This window comes from Bos javanicus, chromosome 1 (assembly GCF_032452875.1).
Source record: "Bos javanicus breed banteng chromosome 1, ARS-OSU_banteng_1.0, whole genome shotgun sequence".
Lineage (NCBI taxonomy): Eukaryota > Metazoa > Chordata > Mammalia > Artiodactyla > Bovidae > Bos > Bos javanicus.
In genome coordinates this window covers 140,002,474-140,024,365 of record NC_083868.1, presented here as the reverse complement: position 1 = coordinate 140,024,365, position 21,892 = coordinate 140,002,474, and the positions used below count along the sequence as shown (strand labels likewise).

General features: G+C 43.0%; 1 protein-coding gene across 1 annotated transcript in view; it reads left to right on the top strand.

The window, feature by feature from the left end:
• Positions 1 to 21,892, top strand: part of DSCAM (DS cell adhesion molecule) — a 696,196-nt gene that overhangs the window by 647,985 nt on the left and 26,319 nt on the right. Inside the window, exons 28-30 of the mRNA XM_061425997.1 lie at positions 6,482 to 6,512; positions 13,284 to 13,399; positions 18,023 to 18,172. Of these exons, the coding sequence (XP_061281981.1) occupies positions 6,482 to 6,512; positions 13,284 to 13,399; positions 18,023 to 18,172 (297 nt within the window). The remainder of the gene's footprint in view (positions 1 to 6,481; positions 6,513 to 13,283; positions 13,400 to 18,022; positions 18,173 to 21,892) is intronic.

The window sequence follows — 21,892 nt, the reverse complement described above, 5'->3', positions numbered from 1 at the left end:
TCTGCTACTCTCAAGTTGGTTTTGTGTTTGGGACGCATGTGCATGTGATTGCCCTGGAGAGGTATGAAGCAAAGCAAATCCCATTCACTTAACTAGAACTCCGGAGATGAAAGTGATGATGTGCCTATAAATGAGTCCTCTTTTTTAAAGAAACATAAGGGACTTCCCTGGTGGTCCTGTGCTTAAAGACTTCGACCTTCAATGCAGGGGAGGCGGGTTCCATCCCTGATCAGGGAACTAAGACCCCACATCTTGTGGCCAAGAAACCAAAACATAAAAAAAGAAGCAATATTTTATTAATAACAAATTCAATAAAGTCTTTAAAAATGGTCCACATCAAAAAAAAATCTTTAAAAAATAAAATAAACATTAGAGCATGTGCTCAGGACTAACACAGCTGCAGTGCTGGAGGCCTGTGCTGCCTCGTTGATAAGAACGCCTAACCCGAGTGCAGACCCCTCGGGAGGGATGGTTCACAAAGAACAGGGAACAGGGGAGACCACCCTGTGATGCTTTTACCCAGCTGGGATGCCTCTCCCCGAAAACTGAACCACAATTAATTGACAGAGTGCTAGCATTTTCCATGCTTTCTTCTTCCTTTTTCCATAAGTCTTTATATTGTCTTGCTTTAGTCTCTTAATAGCTGTGCAAATAGGTATGAATAAACTTGACATCTTGACACTGCTGTGTTCTATTTTGCTGACGTGAAAACTGAAGGGAACTTGAAAACCACACATCAGTTAGGTAGGGACTAGCAGGAGAGCTGAGATCACTTTTTTCTACCCAGTCCTTTCTCCATCACACTTCTTCAGTTTTGGAACATCCAGGAAAGAAATAGTCTATCACATCCGTATTAAGCTAGCTTAAAAAGATATGTCAAAGAAACATGGAATTAAACACAGAATCAATAATGACTTTATCATTTTATTCTTCCCCATGAAAGATATTTGGTTTGTTCATTTCTTATCTCTATATTCATTACTACCCAGGCCCCCCTATATTTAAAGAAAAAGGATTCCTTTTTGCTTGCCTATTCTTAACCTACTGCCCTTCTCTCCACTTCTTTTCCCCTCTGAATTCTTGAAAGACTCTTTGACAGTCAACTATATCATGTCTCACAAGCTCCTCTGAATCCTGTCTCACTGCTCCCCCAACCCCTCAAATGAAAATGCTCTCCTAAAGGCAGGGGGTCAGTTACCTTAAGATGCCCAAATTCTCCTCTCAGCTATCATCTTCCAGCCCTCTTTGCACATCCTGAGTGTTACCACATGTAATTTTTTGAAACTGCTTTTTTCCATCATTGAGTATCACTAGGAAAGCCTGGTAATCTGTCTCCATCATCTCCCAGACTGAAAGATGAAGGGAAGAGCACAGAGCCAATGATGGGTATAGAGAAACAGCCAAGGCTTTAGAAAGGTGTCACAAAGTCTAAATCTCAGACTGAGATGAAATTTGTGGAGGAAAAAAGTGGCAGACAACACAAAAGAGCGTGGAGCTGTGTTAGGAAAGAAGGAAAAGAAGACTTGAGATGATGTTCTCATCTTAACAGATGGCAGGTAGAAGAAGACGGACTCAGCATCTGTTTTACTTTGGTGTGAACCAAGAGAGGTGCTATTAAGACCAGAAAATGTGAAAAAAGAATTATAGAAAAAGAAGGAAGGATGAGGGGGGTTTTGAGAAAGGAAGGGAGGGAGCGATGGCAGGAAGGAAAAGGAAAAAGGATAACTTGGGTTGTTTGAGAAAATCATCAAAGCCCCTGATTATTTAAATTGATTTACTCTTTCAAAACCGACTATGTGCTAGTGATTTGGGGAGGACTGGAGAGGATGCTACCTAAAGTCATCTTCCTAACTCCTTGCGTGTAGATCAGGCAAGCCAGGCTTACAACGAACTATTACACAGGACCCCAGATGATGAGAACCAAACTGCGGGCACCAGTCGATGCAGTGATAATCCCCAAGAGGGACGGTTTCTCTCACTGGAAAAATTAGCCAAGGTGTCGTGTGGTTCCCTCCATTGCTGTCGTTCAGTCACTCAGTCGGGTCTGACTCTTTGGACCCCACAGACTACAGCATGTCAGGCTTCCTGCCCTCCACTCTCTCCCAGAATTTGCTCAAACTCATGTCCATTGAGTCGGTGATGCCATCTAACCATTTCATCCTCTGTCACTGTCTTCTCCTCCTGTCCTCAATCTTTCCCATCTTCAGGGTCTTTTCCAATGAGTCGGCTCTTTGCATCAGGTGTTCAAAGTATTGCAAACTCCCCCCAAAAATTTTTTTTTAAGATTCTGAACAAAATGTTTTCAGATGTAATCCCAAGGACCTTTGTACATCATCTTTGAACAATCAGATTAGAGGTGTTAGGAACTATACTCCATACCCATTTTCAAAAAAACAGTAAGTTCTAGAAACAGTAGATTGAAGTAAATTAGTTTAGGTTATAGGGTAGTTTGTGAGCATCAAAGGACATGATAGGGATCAGCCACAGCCTGGACAAATCCTATTTGCACTTTGACAGGGTTGATAGAGAAGAGAGGGCCAGGTTACAGCACTGGGCTGAAATATAGGTGAGCTAAGCTGATTTCTGAGATGGCATAAATCCAGGTGGGAGCTAATGTAGTACAGGATGAAAGGCTAAAACCAAGGAGATAAAATTTAATAGGGATAATTGGAAAGTCTCCAATGTAAGTTGTGAAAAATTCATTTATGTAACATATAATGAGCACTGTGTTCCCAACAGTGGGTAAGAGACTATCAAAAAATTTACCAGTTTCTGTGCTTAGCCTTATTTAATAAAGGACAACAAGAAATCACAGGTCTTCCATAGAAGAGAGTCCCAAGTGGAGAATTGCCTAGAAATTCTGCCGTCTGAGGAGTGATTGAGAAAATTAGAGAATTCAGCCCAGAAAAGAGAAGACTGAAGCCAAGCTACCTCGGACATGCCAGCTACCTGGAAATATTCAAATGGCTTCTCAGTGGTTCCAGAAGGTGCCCTTCTTATAGCCAAGGAGAAATTACATCAAGGGATTTCAACATAAGAATAGGAAGGTGTTTTTCATAATGAATTGTATCCTCAGGAAAAGACTGTGTGGTTTTATTATACCAGAGTCTGGAGATAAAGACAAAAGGGCCGTTAGAGAGACAGCGTGAAACCAGGAAGTCATGATGCAAAGTGCCAAGACTGAGCTGAACAGATGCAGAGATGCTAGACAGGTACAAAGGTCCTCAGAAGCCCAGGAAACCAGAACACCAGCATCACCTGCTGGGTCGGGAGGGTGTACAGAGCAACTCATGTCTGGGGGAAGGGTGGGGGCAAGGGCTTGGAGGAACAAAATCATGGGGGCTCTTGGCAGATAATGCAAGAACAGAAAACTCAGAGAGGGTTGGCGGTTCAAAGTAAGAGGGAACCAAGCTAGAAAGACAACTAGGTCCAGCACGGGAGGCTGGTACCCTGAGCTGAGGAGTCCTATTGGCAGGGAGTCTCCTTTGAGAATTTCAGAGCACAGATGTGACCTAGTGAGGAGTGTGACTTAGAGCCATTTCTGCCCTTTCTGCTGTGGGCAAGCTGCTTAGAGGGCTGAGAGTCTGGAGCTGGACAGACCAAAGAGGGAGATGCTGATGAGGAAATGAGAATTGGACTGGGGAGACAGAAAAAAGCTGAAGTCCTAGGGAGACTGATGTGTTGAGTGGGGAGCCCTCAACAGGCATGGAAGCCAGGTCAGTGATGGAGGAGATGTAGGCACTGTCCGGTCAGCAAAGGTATTGTCTTCCCTGGGGCTACTGTTGGCCCCGGCTCATTATAGCATCTGTCCAGGGCACTCTGGAAGGGATTCAGACATTTATTAGAGGAGGATTTGAAAAGTCTATGATGCTTTTAAGAATCCACGACTCCATGATTTTAAAAATATTCTCTTAATTTGTCCCACATCCCCTTCTTGCCCTTAAAGAGGAGAGTGTCCAGAGTGCTTCCTTTTCTCCTCCCCACCCCCTGTATGAACAGAAGACCCAGAACCCATCATATCCTTGACATCTCTCCCAACTGCCCCCCGCCCCACAATTTACTTTAATACATTAAAGGACTCGATATGTCTGAAGCCAGGTATCTCAGCCTGCACCCAAATTGCTGTTTCCTTGCTTCCTAAAGGAGCTCAGAATTCCACCACTGGCTCCTTCTGTGCCCTGGAGCATTCTCCCTGTTAGTGTGCGCTCTCTTTAAGGTGATATCAGTCTTACTTCCTCTACAACTGACCCAGCCTGAGGCAGTGCCTGCCAGGGTGTGTCCCTTGGTCAGCTGTCATGAGGAATGCAGTCCTCTGTGTGGCCCTAAGGATATGACATGTGTCCACCTCTATAGATAAAGGGCTTCCCTGGTGGCTCAGATGGTAAAGAATCCACCTGCCATGCAGGAGACCGGGGTTCAATCCCTGGGTCAGAAAGATCCCCTGGAGAAGGGAATGGCTACCCACTCCAGTATAAAAAACTTTGAGGATAATGATTTTAAAAGAGTTTGTATCAACAGACACTAGTTATGATTACCTGCTCAGCTGCAGCAAATGATTGAATGTATCTGGATCCCAGTTTCCTGATTTCTGAAGGAGGGCTCAGATGGGTATAAAGGGGATGTGGGCTGGCAGTCCCAAGTAATCCGGGTTCCTAGCATGTGACCCTAGTCTACTTGGCCCCACCCCCAGGAGACATTCGTGCCTGGTCTCTGATGGCAGCTGTGTCATCCAGACTCTCCACCAGCTTCACACTCCACCAACTCTCAGCTTCCTCAAGGGGGGCTCACAGAAGAAGCGAGTTTCCATGAAGATGATGTTGCTCACAGCTTCAGATGAGTCAGAAGGAGGAAATAGTAGTCAAGATAGACAGAGAAAGGGATCCACTGTAAGTGATGAGCATAGGGAAGGGTAGACCAAAGAAGCTTTGGGTACCGAAGCATGTGGATGAAGCTGCCTATTAATTGTAGACACAGAAATTTTGCTTTGGAGCTTGTCAGTACCAGAGGGACCTCTATCCCCACTGGTTGGAAGCTGTCTTTCCTTGGCACATTGGTAGGAAAAAAAAATCACAGGAGAGAAAGCTGTGGTGATTAGCTTCAGGAATAGAAAAAGAATGATGATGGTGTCAGAACAAGGAACGCAGATCCATCCTGAAGATGTCTGAGTCTGAGTTCCCTTCACATTGTGAGCTGATGTGCAGCGGAATTCCAGCCTCTTTTTAGAGCATTGAACTAGCCAGTGCTTGGTTGTTCCATAGAGCTAATTAATCCCAAGCTTCTGGCACCTTATATGTGTGTATATGTATATTTACTTTGCAAGTGTTAAATCATTCAGGAAGGGAAGAAGCTTATCTTGTCTTTGCAGATAAATGTAAATGCAGATAAATGGGAAATTCAATGCTGCTTTGCCTTCTTTGCTTTGCCATATGGATGGGGTGAAGGGAGCTGTTTCACTTCCCAGACTGCACCCATCTGTGCACAAGCCCGGGGCCTCCTTGTAGGTGGGACTTGGCACCCTGACTTGAAGAGCAGTGCTTTGGTTCACAGGATGACTGCCTGTGTGTGGCTATTCCTGTGACTGTCCATCCACACCTCCCAGTTATAGCATCCTGCTCCCTGACACGAAAGCGACTGCATTCAAGGGTCAGCCCCCCAAAACCAAAATGCTCCAACAAATGCATTGCTTCACTCACACTCACAGTCAGCTGAATCCATTCCCAGAAAGTTCCATTCATTGAACATTTAACATCAAAGCTTTTTAAAGAAAATTGAAAGAAAAATATGAAGACCCTTGTGTTCTAAGAAAGGAAACATTCATTTTTTTGTCAGGACAAAAATGTGTAAAAGGAACAAATTATATTTTAAGAGAAATTAGAATTTCAAAATGATGCCATCCAAAAAGTTTTTTTTTTAATTTACATAATTTTTAGGCAGGATTTCTTTTACCAGGAGTGGTAACCAGGTCTTGGTAAACAGTGTCCTCAGAGGAAAGAAATTTAAAAAGTTTTATTTCTGATTTGAAATAAACATCTAGGTTTCCAGACGTAGTGATATGCAGTGTATATAATTATTTGATCAATGAAACAGATGCATAGCTCTCTAATAATGACTTTTTTAAGAGATCATAAGCTTTTTCATTTTGATAACAAAAAGATTGGAATTTGTACTATATAATGAATTACTTTCAAGATGTTCATTTTCTGACTTCTGAAAATAAAAATGGTTTTTGAAAAGTGACAAGTGAATAGGTTATAATAAAACCTTTATCATGTATCTGAGAATTTTTGTGGCTATTTATATGTGCCTCATTTGGAAGAAATAAGGAATCCATAAAAGTTTCAGTTATTAGTAGTGATCTCAATATACTATTACATTTAAAAATGGCTATTGTTATCTGATTCTGTAGAATATTTGTCAGAAATGCTTAAGTGAATGTTAGTGAGTTGTTTATCTTGTACTAATATTAGCTTTCTTTCCCCAGATGCAAAGAGTTTAGCTGAAATGCTCATGAGGTAAGAAAAAGATCTAGTGTCCTAAATATCATGTTTAAAAGAGCAATTTCCAACTTGTTTTGATGATTTCTTTTCATTTAATGACTGTCTCGATAATCCATTTTCTATCTGACGTATAGTTTTCATTCTAGGAAACTAAATAGCCGTGTAATGCCTAGTTGGAGTAGATACCAAGTAATGCGCTGTTATGCACACTGTAGGTAGTCATCTTATTGGCTGCTGCTGCTGCTGATAGACTCAACCAAAAGAATATTTCCCATTAACCTGAGAATAAGGAGACACATTATAAGTATCAATAAGAAGCTTTGGTTTTGCTTCCACCAAATATGCCACCTTAAGGTCAAGCCTTCTTCCTAATGTTAGCCAGGTGAGAAGGAATCCACAAAAGGAAATGGGTTCAAATTGATGGGCTGATCAATAAAAACTCTTTGCCCTCACCTCCCATGGCTTCTTCAGCACCCCCTCCACCAGAGCACCCACCAACTTCTACTGCAAATGTCTGTTTAGTCTGGCCTCAGAGGTCACAACCTGTCTCATCACTGAGTTATGAGAAACCAGCACTATAATTGTTCCACTCATAGCTGTTGAATGAATGAACAACTAGGCATAACTGAATAAGAGCGTGTTCGTAACTGTACAAGCCACTCCCATATTTGCACTGTCTATGATAAAAATTTAAACCAAAAGTAACAGGAGGATAATCAGTGTCTAGGAACCAGGTGAGAAGAATGTCAGGGGAATTCTCTGACAGTCCGGTGGTTAGGAGTCAGCACTTTAACTGCCTGGGGCCTGGGTTTGATCCCTGATGAGGAAACTAAGATCCTGTAAGGTACAACCAAAATGAAAAAAGAAAGAAAAACATCAGGGCCCCGGATGGTGACTTTGATATTGTCATTCTAGGATGACTAATGTAGAAGATAAAAACAATGGCATATAAGGTCTCTTCCCAGACCCTACCCCACCACAGTTGGCTTTAACTTCCTGCCTTACCCTTCCATATCAAAGTAGTACTTTCTTATCATTCACAAAGAGACGTGTCCATAGCAGTATCCTGAAGACCTAAGACAGAGGTTGAATACCGCTGGCCCATGGATTACGTTTCTCACAGACACCTTTGTTTGCCCATGCTGTGGTTTGAAACAATATGAATTGTTAGTAACAGATAATGAAGGACTCAAGGATGACTCTGAAATCGTTGGTGTGACCAGTTAGATAAACACTGGTGCCATATGCCGAGATTAGGATGACAGATTTGGTATATGGACCTTTTTAATGTAGGGCAAAGGAAGGGGATATTGATCAGAATGAAAGGACTTGCATGGATCATGTTGAACTGAGGATGCTTTTTAAGCTTCCAGTGAAGCTGGTAGCACCAATCTGGAGCTCAGAGTAGAGCTCAGAGATTCAAATGGCCTGTAAAATATCTCCTTCATCTGTCTAATCCTATCACACTAGATCAAACTTGCATGAGAAAATTATGAAAAGCTGTATGAAGTGTCTTGGGCCCAAGCTTGCAAGCCCATCCTTGTTGGCTAGTGGTCGCAGGGAAGGCTGCCAGACACACGTGCACTTGTGTTGAACAAATCTGACAAAACATCTGGAAAACAAGCCAGAGTCATTTGATTTATAAAAATTATCTAATACAGTAAGTTATAATGCAGCCTTACAAATATGAAATTGTTGATGACATTTAAAAATCAAGACATTTCACACAAAACTATGGCTTTCTGGCTTCTCTTGGAAGTGCTCTGACCACACTAGACACAGCCTCAATGACCATGGCTGTCTACACCTGCCTTTGATGGCTTTAGAGTGGGTGTGATCTGCTCAGCCCAGGGGCCCGTCCCTGTCTGCAGCCCAGTCCGCCTCAGTGATCTGTGCCCTAGCCTGGTGCTTGCAGCTGTGTGTCCTCCCAGATAGCTTCTGGCCACTTCCTTCGTCATCTCCTAGACCCTCAACCTTGCCCAAAGCCCATGTCCCTGGAGGGAGGTCTGCATTTCCTGACAAGTGCAACATTTCTTCCATTAGTGTGATGTGGAGTTAGCTTCTCTGCTGTGTTCTCTCCCTCATGAATTCCAGGTAAGATGTCAGAAAGCATCTTCTTCCTTCTTTGTTAATAGGGGCAATTACCATGGCAGAAAGACCACCTATTGATAAGAACAGGAATCAGTAATGATATTAGCAGGTGACAGTTGCCAACATGAAATTAGGAACATTAAAACTAGTAATTACTCCCACTTAAGATATTTAAGGTAGTTTTCTCCCAAAGGATGAAAATGATTGAAAAGGAGGAGAATTTCCAAGCTCCTCACATAGGTGGATTTTTATGGGATTAATTTAGAAGTAAAAGCAATGAGGGAGGGGATATATATATATATATATATATATATATATATATATATAAATTATGACTGATTTGTGTTGTTCACAGCAGAAACCAACACAACATTGCAAAGCAATTATCCCCCAATTAAAAAAAAAAAGTTCAATAATAAATGATTGAACCAGAGGACCAGAATTGAACCAGAGGACCAGAATCATCATGGCTCATCTCTGGGGAAAAAGAAATGAAAAAACAGTCAATCATTCTAGGCCAAGTGCCTGTACCCAGAACATATTTATATTTTATGTAGATGTATCACAGCCTATCTGATTTTTCTCGGACAATAGTTATTGAAACACATGTTTATGAATTAAATGGAAATAATAAATTGGTTGATAAATCAAAGAAAGCAATTCTTTTATTCTTGAAGGGTCAATTTAACCTAAGGTTGGCAGGTTAACAGGTCAAGCAACAAAAGACCTTGTCCCCTGTCTGGTCAGGTTAAGGCCAGCCACGTTCCAAATGTGGCCCTGGAAGTCTAGGAATGTCAGATCCATTGGCACAGAGAAGCCTGCAGAATTGCTGTTCCCTATCTTCACCACTTCTTTCTCTCAGAAGGTGAGGACTGAGCAGCTTGGGACATAGAATCACAGACCTAAGTTCTAGATGCTGCCACTGGCTGGTTTTGTGATCTGGAGGGCATCCTTTTCTCTCTCTGTGCCCTGCTTCTCTCATCTAAAAACAACTGCTGGAAATAGTTCCCAGCTGTATCATCCTGTGATCTAGGTGAATGCAACATTCACCGTCCATTCACACTCCTTAAGGAAGGATCTACGGATTTCAGTGACATTGACTGTCCCAGAGCCAGACAGGCAGGTGCAACCGCACGACAAACACAGACAAGCTGGACCCCACTCTGGGGGAACCCTGCCCCACCTGCTGCCACCTGCCATTGCTGGTTCCCACGTCTCTGGACCTTCCTCCATGTCACCCAAGCAAGTCACCTGGTAGAGGAGAGAGAAGGGGGACGTCACCCACCGTGCACAGATAGAAAGTGTTTTCCTTCTCTAGGATGAGGCAAGAAAAAGGTTTTTCAAGCATACCAGCCTTCTCAAAGGTGAGACTGGGTTGCCTTAAGGCACTAAGTAACACGTAGTTAGTGTCCAGAGACCAGTATTAATAAGAAAGCTAGTTGTGAGTAGTGAAGTAGAAGAGGTACTGAAGAGAAGTGAACTCAGATTGAGAGTTCAAGTTAGTTTAGTTTTTTTTATGTTTATATGTTTATTTGTTGTCGTTCAGTCACTAAGTCATGTCTGACTCTTTGAAACCCCATAAACTGCAGCACGCTAGTCTCCCATGTCCTTCACTCTCTCCTGAAGTTTACTCAAACTCATGTCCATTGAGTTGGTGATGCAATGTCACCATCTTATCCTCTGCTGCCCCCTTCTCCTCCTGCCCTCAGTCTTTCCCAGCATCAGGGTCTTTTCAGTGAGTTGGCTCTTCGCATCAGGTTGCCAAAGTATTGGAGCTTCAGCTTCAGCAACAGTGAAAATGCTCACCCAGCTATTACAATGAGATATATCCTGATATCTTTACAGTTATTTTATACTTATGGAATGCTCCATATCAAATTTTTGGGAGGAAGGGAGATGCTATGCAAACATTGTCATTAGTTTCCCCCCCCACCCCCCGCCAAAGTTTAAGGAAATATTGACTTTATGAAGTTGTAGCCATTGCACATAATTTATTGGCTGAGCCCAGAAATACCATCCACCAGGAACCAGCTTCAGCCCTCTGTCACTTTAATCAGACAGCCAGATGGCAAATGGATGGCAGATGATTATATTTCAATAATAACTAGCTAATATATTTAGCATGATCCCATATCATATAAAGGAGGCAATTTTGCTTCCACCGTAAAAACATTCAGATCTTTTTTCAGATTACAAATGAAGTTTCCTTAATTAGCTTTTTTTAAAAAAAGGTTTGCTGCTATTCTAATGACCAATTGTTATAGCTTAGGGAAATCAACCTTCATGTAACAATAGATCATAGAATATGGCAGCACAGATTAAGATAAAGAAGCAACTTGCTTGAGATCTAATAACCTTTTTAGATTGAGGAGGATGTTATTGACTCTAAAGTACAGGCTTCTGGAGGTATGACTCAGCTCCCATTGTGTCCAAGCATTATTCATTCAACAACCTTCAACAAATATTAATTGAGCACCTACTTCAGTCACTTACTGTCCCAAGTTTCAGGGCTATACAGGGGACAGAAGAGATGAAAATACCCTTTAGGAAGCTGATAGTCCATTGGCAGAGACACATTATAAATAACTCATTCAAACACCTGCTAGAAAGTTGTAAGTGCTGAGGAGATAAAATTAAGTGGAGAATGGGGAGTTCCCACAGTGGGGCCAGCTGGCTTCTCTGAAAAGAGGGACAGAGAGGGGAACTACATGCCTTTGGGCCGGGGGAGTGTGACCCAGCAAAGGAAACAGCAAGTGCAAAGGGAGGAGGGACAATTAGACTTTGAATCTTAAGGTTTATGGGGTCATTTTCCCACCTTCCTGCCGCAGGGCTTGGCAGCTTAGTCTTGCGGTGAAGGGGCATTCACCTCCAGCTTTGACTGTCCATGTTCACAAAGTTCAGTCGTATTCTCAGTCCTTGTGCCAATCGCACTGGAGCACAGCAGTGATGTCACTGGCTTCCTGTGTCAAGCAGACCCCTCACTGTTAAGTATAGCTGTGCGGATTCCTAGCTGTTCATTGAGCAGCCGCTGACTGCCTCATCACTATTCATGAGGAGCAGAAGGAACTAGCTCACACTTCTATTTTTGGTGCAAGGACAAGCTCTGGTCCCTCCTGAAGTTTCGAAACAGATCTCAGATATTCACAGAGGAGGAGTTCCCCATATGTTTTTGTGGAAATAGAGCTTATCTGACGTAACCACAGACCCCCGAGTTACCAATGCTCTTCATTTTGTACAAGGATCTGAATCTTTGCTTTAAATACACACACAAATAAAGTGAGAACTTGATTAAGTAAATAATTTAAAACCATTTATAGACCATGCAAAAAATTCAGGCCAAAACGTTTGAATTTGGGCTCTGCGTAATTAGCATGGTCTAGCTACATAACCCAGTTACTCATCTGAAGAGAAAAAAAATCTGGTTCAAGATCAAGTCCTAGGAGGCCTGCTGCACCTTTCACAGCGGCTGTTTTCATGGGCTGTTTTGTTTACACCCAAAGGAAGAAAGAGCCATTGTAAAATATTCAGAATATTAACATGGACCTGTGAATAAAAACATGTAAAGGGCTTCTTGAGTGAATTTGACCTTCGGATTATTAACATTCATCAACCACATGGTTCAAGAGTGGATGAGTCCTCATGGTGGAGGAGGAATCTGGGACTCCTGGTGAATGGTTGATTGAAGCTAAAAGCATTTGAGATTTCAGTACAGACGCACCTTTATTGTCCCTATTACATGTAATTAACAGCAGGTGAACCATCAAGAGTGTGCCAAGCACCACAAATCTCTCTCAAAACAGAATTTGGCAGTAAATGAGCTAGATTTAGGGACGCCATAGATTATCACATTGATTTAATTATCTGAATGGTTGCTGCTTTCTGGAGGGTATTTCAGAATATATTTTTAAATCTGCTTGATTCTTATAATTCTGTAAAGATTGAACAACCATTTTTCTAATGTGGATTGCTAATTAAAGCTTTTATCGACTTTTTTGTATTTTTGTCCAACATGCAGATTTTTTTTTTTTTTACTCTGAGCTGTAACTGAACTTGATTATACCACACAGCTTTACTACCTATTTTCATTTACTTTTAGAAGACAGCTCACTCTAAGAGCAATTTTCTGGTACACAAATTTTGAGATAAATTCTTATAGTAATTGCTTTTTTTTTTCTCTCTCTCTTCTAAAATGTAATTGGATTCAGAAAACTAAACTATTGTCAGGAAAGCTAACAAGGTTTATGATTTGTTACTAGAACAACAACAAAAAAAAGTGACTCCATGTAGAAAACAAATTTACTAGTAAAACCCCATCCAGGGAATAACCAGTACACATGTTTTCTCCCTTGCCATCTTTAGAATATTTCATGTCTAACCAATGAAAATGTTGTTGATTTAAGAATGTTTCTGTATGTATATTTGTTTGGTTTTTACACAAGAAATGGGAAATTCCGAAGTAAGTTTCTACTGATAGTTGTAGAACCAACCTCTACTGACAGTTGATATTTTCTGAACCTCACAACTGATTGCTGAAACTTAATAAATATCATTTGCATGAAGGAGGAAAAAACCATCATGTGCTCCTTTCCCTCCCCTCCCCACCAGCATTCACTTAATTAGATAATAAGTCTAGTTGGTGTGCCTAATGTAACACTGAACAAATTCATTAATGTATCCCCCTTATTTTATTCCCAGTAAAAATACCCGGACTTCAGACACCTTGAGCAAGCAGCAGCAAACCCTGAGGATGCATATTGACATACCCAGGGCTCAGCTCTTGATTGAAGAGAGAGATACAATGGAAACCATCGGTAAGGTGTCCTGTTTGCCGCTTTACACAATGTGGCTGCTACCGCCATGCCCTCTCTGCCTAAACCCTGAGCCACTGAAAATACTAGATATGGGAACATCTTGAATGTTACATGAGCAAACAAGTTAGAAGGTAGACAACTGCTTTGAGAACAATAAGTACCAGCAAATATGGGGGACATGAACTTAGATAAACCGCAGAGTTCACCTGGGAGAACCCCAACTCTGACCCAAGTTGGATTTTCCTTGAGAGGCTGTCAGTGCTACTCCACAGAAACAACATCTGTAATCAAGCAAGCCACTACGGGCTGCACACTAAGACCCCATCTTGGAAACCCACTTTCTGAGCTCCTCCTCAACTCCACTAAGGACTTTATTAAAGAAAACGTTTAAATTCTACAGATGTCTTTGCACAGGGCATCTTTCTCCATCCCTTGGCACCCCATAGATATCCAGTGATGGTTTCTTTCTCACGGCTTTGGGAAAGTCCCAGTTCCCCTACTCCATGATCACAAACAGACACCTGCAGAACTTCAGCCCCTGTCTGCCCTGAACCCAGGTGTCTCGACTCCTTCTGGCCTTTTTCTACTCTAAGTCCTCTGTCCACACAGCCTGTTTAGATGGTTCTATTTATTCCGGAATCAGACGTCTCATATTTCCATTGCTGCAATGATCAGAAGAATAGCTAACATTTATTAAGAGCTCATTGGGCTTCTCTGGCGGCTCAGTGGTAAAGAATCCCCAGGTTCAATCCCTGAGTCGGGAAGATCCCCTGGAAAAGGAAACAGCAACACACTCCAGTATTCTTGCCTGGAAAATTCCATGACCAGAGGACCCTGGCAGGCGGCATCCATGGGATCACAAAAGAGTTGGACATGACTAAGCACACAGAGGGAACAGGGAAATATGGACAAACAAGAGCCCCCTGATCTTGCCCCTAGAGTCTCCCTAAACACATGAGGCTCCCTTCTGAAGTTTACTAGTTAGGTCCTTGTATCACTCAGACGTGTCTGACTCTTTGCAACCCTATGGACTGTAGCCCACCAGGCTCCTCTGTCCGTGGGATTCTTGAGGTAAGAATACTGGAGTGGGTTGCCTTGGTCCTTAGAGCATCCCAATTATACTGGGTTGTTTAAATATGGCTATTAAATCCTTGGGCTTCCTAGGTGGTGCTAGTGGTAAAGAATCCGCCTGCCAGTGCAGGAGACACAGGAGATGTGGGTTCGATCCCTGGGTTGGGAAGATCCCCTGAAGAAGGAAACGGCAACCCACTCCAGTATTCTTGCCTGGGAAATCCCATGGACAGAGGAGCCTGGTGGGCTACAGTCCATGGGGTCACAGAGAGTTGAACATGACTTAGTCACTAAACAATAAGAATAATTAAGAGCTCTTTAAACAATCACATCCTTTATATGTACTTTATATGCATTTATTTAACTCATTCCTCTCAATGCACATAGGAAAACTCCTTAGGAACAGGGACTTCAAGAAGTTCTGTAGCTTGAAGGTCACACGGACAGGAGCGGAACCAAAGCAGAGCCCCCTTCTGGCCCCCTGCTTCACCTTTGGTGGCTGTCACCTGCTTCCATATCAACAAGGCTACCTCCCAGAACCCCTCCCCTTAGAAGTATGGCTGGACCCCCCTGGTATCCATGGAAACAGACTCTGAGGCAGGTTTCCTAGGCTGCCCCTTTTCAAACTTCACTCTGTGTTTGTTCTGGAAGATGTTTGTTGGCACTCCATCCCAGGACAGCCCTTCTCTGTGGTTTGACTAAAGCGACCCACCTTCTGGCATGGACCCTTGATCCCTCCCTCCAGGAAGACAGTTTTAACAGGCCAGACCCCTCCATAGCCCTTTGTCCCCACCCTGCCCTGTATTGTCTCTAATAGAAGAGCAGAAATATCTGACCTCGTGGCTCCTAAATTCTGAGGCCTGGGATGCCGTTGCTGGATTCAAGGTTGCTTCAGGCATAACAGCACTTAGCACAGCTCAGTCAAGTCCAAGGTGGTGGCCCTCAATCAAATACTGCCGTGTTGTCTGAGGACCCATCCTGAAGTACCTGAGATTTCATCAGTTGGCTCAGATCAGGCAAGGCTCCGTGTGTGGCTTCTCATGACCCTTCCTATAGTATATACGGAATCTCTATTATCAAACCTACTGAATTGAGCTTTAAAACTAAGATTTCCTTAAAATAGATAATTAACAAGGGCCTACTATATAGCACAGGCAACTCTGCTCATAACTCATAATTACCCTCACAGGAAAAGAATCTGAAAAGGACTGGATGTGTGTCTATAAGTGAATCACTTTGCTGTACACCTGAAGCTAGCTAGTATAAATCAACTATACTCCAAGATAAAATAAAAATTAAATTTAAGGAAAACCCCTAAGATTTCCTTTCAAGCATCAGTTCAGAAATCAAATTGTAACTCCTTTGACTTTATAATACAATTATGACATTTGCTAACTATTCCTCACTAGACTTAATAATTCTACCTATGCCTGATAAAATAGATCACTGGGCGGATCCTGGGAGTGGTGTGTCACCTCCCAGTAGCTGGTCACTGCCGACCCAACAGCAGAGAAAGGTCTGCCTGTCGCTTCTGTACATAGCAACGACCCTTCGTCCGAGATGCACCATAATTGTGGCAGGATCGTCCATCACCAAGAGTCGTTTACCTCCCAGTGGCACCTGACAGTTGGTTGATGGCATTTTCTAGTTATTGAGGACGTAGAGACGTGATGCTTTCAAACGCTCTGGGCTCTGCCTACAAGGATCTGATATGGGAGTGCCATTAATTTCTAGCCGGAATGGATGGCCAACCTCAAAAACAGATAGGCACTTGAAATGCCCCATTAAAACTGCACACCCAACCCCACAGGTCCTCTGTATGTTCTTAGCAGGTCTGTATGCTAGAAACCACAGCACAGTGTTAGGGATCTAAACAAAGGTAGGTGTGGGGCCTCTGATACTGGTCCAGTTGTAAGAACCTGTCTCCAGGGGAAGGCAGCCCTGTTAGAGGGTGTGGAGGGGTGGCTGCTGAGTCCTGGCTCCCATCGTAGCACCAGCCTGGCTACACCATACGCTGGGTGCCACCAACCTCCTGGCAGTCCTTCCTATGTTTTTCTGCCAAGAAATCTTATTCTGACTTCAAGAGGTTTTCCTCTCCTGCCAGAGCCTGAGTAATTTGATTTTGTAAGGTTCGTTCTGTTCAGAGCCTTTTTTGGACACAGACGTCTAGCAGTGTTGTTTATGACTTTCCCATTACCGTTCCATGTCAAGGCAGCTGCGATGTGGTCCTGGCTGACTGATAATTGCATATGAACATCATCTCAGCCCGTGGTACCTGAAAATGTATGAAAAATCCAAATACCCTAGTCAAAGTATCCCTCGAAGTCAAAAAACTCTTAGGAAAACGAGAAAATTATTACCACAACAAAGTAGTGAAAATCTGAGACAGAACAGCGGTGACACACCTCCTGACCACCTGCCCCTCCTCCCAAAGCATAAAATGCTGTGAATCCATCTGTGTCCGGGCTTCCCTAACTTTCAAGTGTCTGAACCAGTAGGATCTGGGAAATCTGACAAGTGAGTCATTTTGAAAAGTCAGTTACAGAATGCAGAAGAGTCCCTGGAGCTTGGGAGAAGTGGGAAGGCAAATATACCCCAGAACAGTTAAAATCAAGGAATCAGGGCACCGAGAAGACTGGCCCTTCTCTTCCCCTCCCCCCACGCCCATCTTGAACATTCACCATCACCCCAGGACAGACCACCGCAGAGCAGTTTTTCTTGTACCACAAACAGAAATAGGGATGGACCACAAACTGCTTATTTACAATAGCAGCCCCATTCCTCTGAGACGCTGACAAGGCTGGTGGTGTCCAGGCGAGCTTTTGACAAACACATAAACCCCAAACTCTGTTAAATGGACAGCCACCCAATAGGCCTCCCCAGATCAGTGTGTGCCTAATGAGAAGAAACCAGGAGAGACAGGAAGCCTTTCTCCATGGTCATTCTCTTTAAGACATGCTCCTTAAAGAAGGAAAACCTATTTTTTGCATCCTAGAGTCATTCTAATTCAGTGCTTGAATATTTTTTTGTTTTTGCTGGTTGAGATGAGGTTCTTGTTGCTGTGGCTATTAACAATAAAGTGGAATCTGGAGAGGGGGAATTGGTACAGATGAGCCTATTTCCAGGGAAGGAATAGAGAGGCAAGCATAAAGAACAGACATGTAGACACAGAGTGGGGAAGGGGCGGGACAGACTGGGAGAGCAGGAATGACATTCACACTCTGCCAACTGTAAAATAGACAGCTAGTAGGAGCCTGCTGTATAGCATGGGGAGCTCAACTCCGTGCTCTGTGATGACCCAGAGGGGTGGGACGGGGGTGATAGGACGGAGGTCCAAGAGGGAAGAGATATATGTATACACATAGCTTCACTTCACTGTACACTTCACGGTACAGCAGAAACTAACATAACATTGTAAAGAATTTATACTTTCATAAAAATTTTAAAATTAAAAAAAATAATAATAATGCAAGTACTAAGGAGAGAAGTGGCCAGGAAGTCCCTGACTGGGGATAATCGTGTCTGGTTTCCTGTATCTCCACTGTTCTGCAGACGATCGCTCCACAGTCCTGTTGACAGATGCTGACTTTGGAGAGGCCGCGAAACAGAAGTCCCTGACAGTGACACACACGGTCCATTACCAATCGGTGTCGCAGGCCACGGGGCCCTTGGTGGATGTCTCAGACGCTCGGCCAGGAACGAGTGAGTGGGTCAAACGTCATTTAAACTGTGTAGCTGTGGTCAGTGCTGAGAAGGCGTCTGTGGTCCATCCCTGTGCAGTAAAGCGTGGGGCTTCTTAACTCTCTGCCTGAGAACAGATACGTGTAATGACGTCTTTGACTGGCAGACCGAGTTGGTATTGTTTGATCTTAGCTGTCATTAAAATTGTGTTGGCTGAGGGACTTCCCTTATGGTCCAGGGGTTAAGACTATGCATTCCAGTGCAGGGGTGCAGATGTGATTCCTGGTCGAGGAGCTAAGATTCCACATGTCTTGTGGCCAAAAATCCAACATATAAAACAGAAGCAATATTGTAACAGACTTAACAAAAACTTTAAAAATGCTCCAAATCAAACAAATCTTTTAAAAAGTTATATCAACTAAAGCCAGTAACTCTTGGTTTACTATGAAAGTGTTAGAAATTTCAGGTCAACTTATTAATATTTTTTTTTAATTTAGACAACACAGGGAAAGAAGAAATTGGTTAACCTTAGTGAGCATCTACTCTGTGCCAGGGTTGGGATAAAAAGATTGATGTCATATTTTTATCTTTACAACAACCCTGCAAGGTAGCTACTTACAGAGCAGCTCTCAGAGCCCCCATTTTATGAGTGAGGAAACAGCCCAAAATTGTACACGTACTCTGTAGCAAAACCCAGATTGAGCTGTGGGTCTGTCTGTCCTCCAAGCTTATGCTTTTCTCCTGAACCACTGTTTGAGAAAAACATAATTCTGTTTAATCTAGGGATTGTGTTGGGTTTAATTATTAATATTTGATTCCATGTTATATGGAAATTAACTACTGCAATGAAATTAAATCCCCTAATATGTATCTAAAGCTTATTAATTAGATATTCTGGTTCCTTCATAATTGAAATTGTTTGGATGCCCAGATTACTATCTTTTCAGAAGCTTTGATGTCTAGCTTTTAAATCATTAATCACTCTTTTTGCAGAAATTTACATTCTCCAAGTAGAGTGCTATAATTAGGAAAATAAATATTACAATGTAAAAGGCTATTTTTTATAATGTCTGACTTGTAAAGCATTTATGAAATGTACTGAGCTTCATGAAGCAAACTGGTTGATTCCTAAATAACATCACACTATGCAGGAAAACAGTGCTAGCCGTTACTGAAATTCACTTGAAAAAAATGTTTTGAAGAACATTCTAAAGGAGTCTTTTATTCCTCCTCTCTATGTCACCTCACATCCTTCCTTCTCTGATGATATGAGTATTTTCTGAAGACATGAATGAGGATCAGCTTTGTGAAGGAATAAGTAAGATTAAGAGACTTGCTTTTAAAAATTGCTCCTGGGTCCTTGACATTCTCCCCAGCTACAAATTTTTCCATCACAATCCTCCCTAGTCTGCTTCTGGCGACTTCAGGACCCTACACTACATGGACGGCTGTCTGAACCACTTCAGTCAGTTCAGTTGCTCAGTCGAGTACAGCTCTTTGTGACTCCATGGACTGTAGCACGCCAGGCCTCCCTGTCCATCACCAGCTCCTGGAGCCTACCCAAACTCATGTCCATTGAGTTGGTGATGCTATCCAACCATCTCATCCTCTGTCTTCCCCTTCTCCTCCTGCCACAATCTTTCCCAGCATCAGGGTCTTTTCCAGTGGGTCAGTTCTTCACACCAGGTGGCCAAAGTATTGGAGTTTCAGCTTCAGCATTAGTTCTTCCAAACAATATTCAGGACTGATCTCCTTTAAGATGGACAGTTGGACCTCCTTGCTGTCCAAGGGATTCTCAAGAGTCTTCTCCAACACCACAGTTCAAAAGCATCAATTCTTTGGCACTCAGCTTTCTTTATAGTCAAATTCTCACATCCATACATGACTACTGCAAAAACCATAGCTTTGACTAGACGGGCCTTTGTTGGCAAAGTAATGTCTCTGCTTTTTAATATGCTGTCTAGGTTGGTCATAACTTTTCTTCCAAGGAGCAAGCATCTTTTAATTTCATGGCTGCAGTCACCATCTGCAGTGATTCTGGAATCCCCCAAAATAAAGTCTCCCACTATTTCCTTTGTTTCCCATCTATTTGCCACAAAGTGATGGGACCAGATGCCATGATCTTAGTTTTCTGAATGTTGAGTTTTAAGTCAACTTTTTCACTCTCCTCTTTCACTTTCATCATGAGGCTCTTTAGGTTCTTCTTCACTTTCTGCCATAAGGGTGGTGTCATCTGCATATCTGAGGTTATTGATATTTCTCCGGTGATCTTGATTCCAGCTTGTGTTTCATCCAGCCCAGCATGTTTCATGATGTACTCTGCATATAAGTTAAATAAGCAGGGTGACAATATACAGCCTTGACGGACTCCTTTTCCTATTTGGAACCAGTCTGTTGTTCCATGTCCAGTTCTAACTGTTGCTTCTTGGCCTGCTTACAGGTTTCTCAAGAGGCAGGTCAGGTGGTCTGGTATTCTCATCTCTTTCAGAATTTTCCACAGTTTATTGTGATCCACACAGTCAAAGACTTTGGCATAGTCAATAAAGCAGAAATAGATGTTTTTCTGGAACTCTCTTATTTTTTCCATGATCCAGTGGATGTTGGCAATTTGATCTCTGGTTCTTCTGCCTTTTCTAGGGCTTTTCAACTTAGGGCTATTCAACCCAAGAAAGGTTATAGATCCTGGGGACTTCCATTAGTGGATCCCTGACCTCAGCAAGCCTTTGTTAATGGAGACCTGAGGAGGAGGGTAGGAAAGAGGGAGGGGACATAGGACATTGCCCCAGGAAGTGGCTCCCAGTCTTCTGTATGCATCAGACTTACCCAGAGGGCCCGTTTAAAATACTCATTCCAGGCCTCCACCCCCAAGGATTCTGAGCTGCTTTGTCTAGGGTGGGGCCAGGAACTCTACATTATAACAACCACTCTGGGTGATTCTGACGCTGATTGTCTGGACTGATTCTTGAGAAACACTTCCTCAGGTGTTAGGCGTGATCCTGGAGTGCTCTGTGGTGCAGGAGCCTCAACCTGCCAGGCTCGTGGCACAGCATCCTCCCTGCTCACCAGATGAAGAACCAGCATTTCTAGCTCTATGTCAGTGCTCAACTACCAGAGATGCACAAGGGCTAGTCATCAAAGGTTAAGACCGGAGAGGAGGGCAGTGCAACTAAAGCACAGGGAGCCTGGTAGCTGCTCAGTCAGCCCGAGAACGAGGGAAGGCTGACCTGGCAGCTTTCAGAATATCCACACAGACCTGCATCGGAGCCACTAGCAGGAGCTCTGACAAGTGAGAGGGCAGTGGCAGGCAAGAGGCTGGTGGAAGGGGCGAGATGGAAGCTGGTGGAAAGGGGCACGGTGGTGTCTCTCATGGCCTCATGGCTTTCATGGTGTAAGTACAGTGGGGGAGCATTAAGGATTCCTTCATTCAACTCAGAAGGATTTATGAAGATGTTAGTTACTTCACATGTGGCCCAGTGCTCAGGGATGGGGGTGCATCATAAGGCACAGAAAGACTTTCACCTCCTCTGAGTGGAGGAAGTCAGTGTGAAACAAGGAATGAAAGCCCTTTTCATTTATCAGTAAGTCTTCCTCAGCGATCAGTGCAAAGAAACAGAGAAAAACAATAGAATGGGAAAGACTAGAGATCGCTTCAAGAAAATCAGAGGTACCAAGGGAACATTTCATGCAAAGATGGGCACAATAAAGGACAGAAATGGTATGGATCTAACAGAAGCAGAAGAT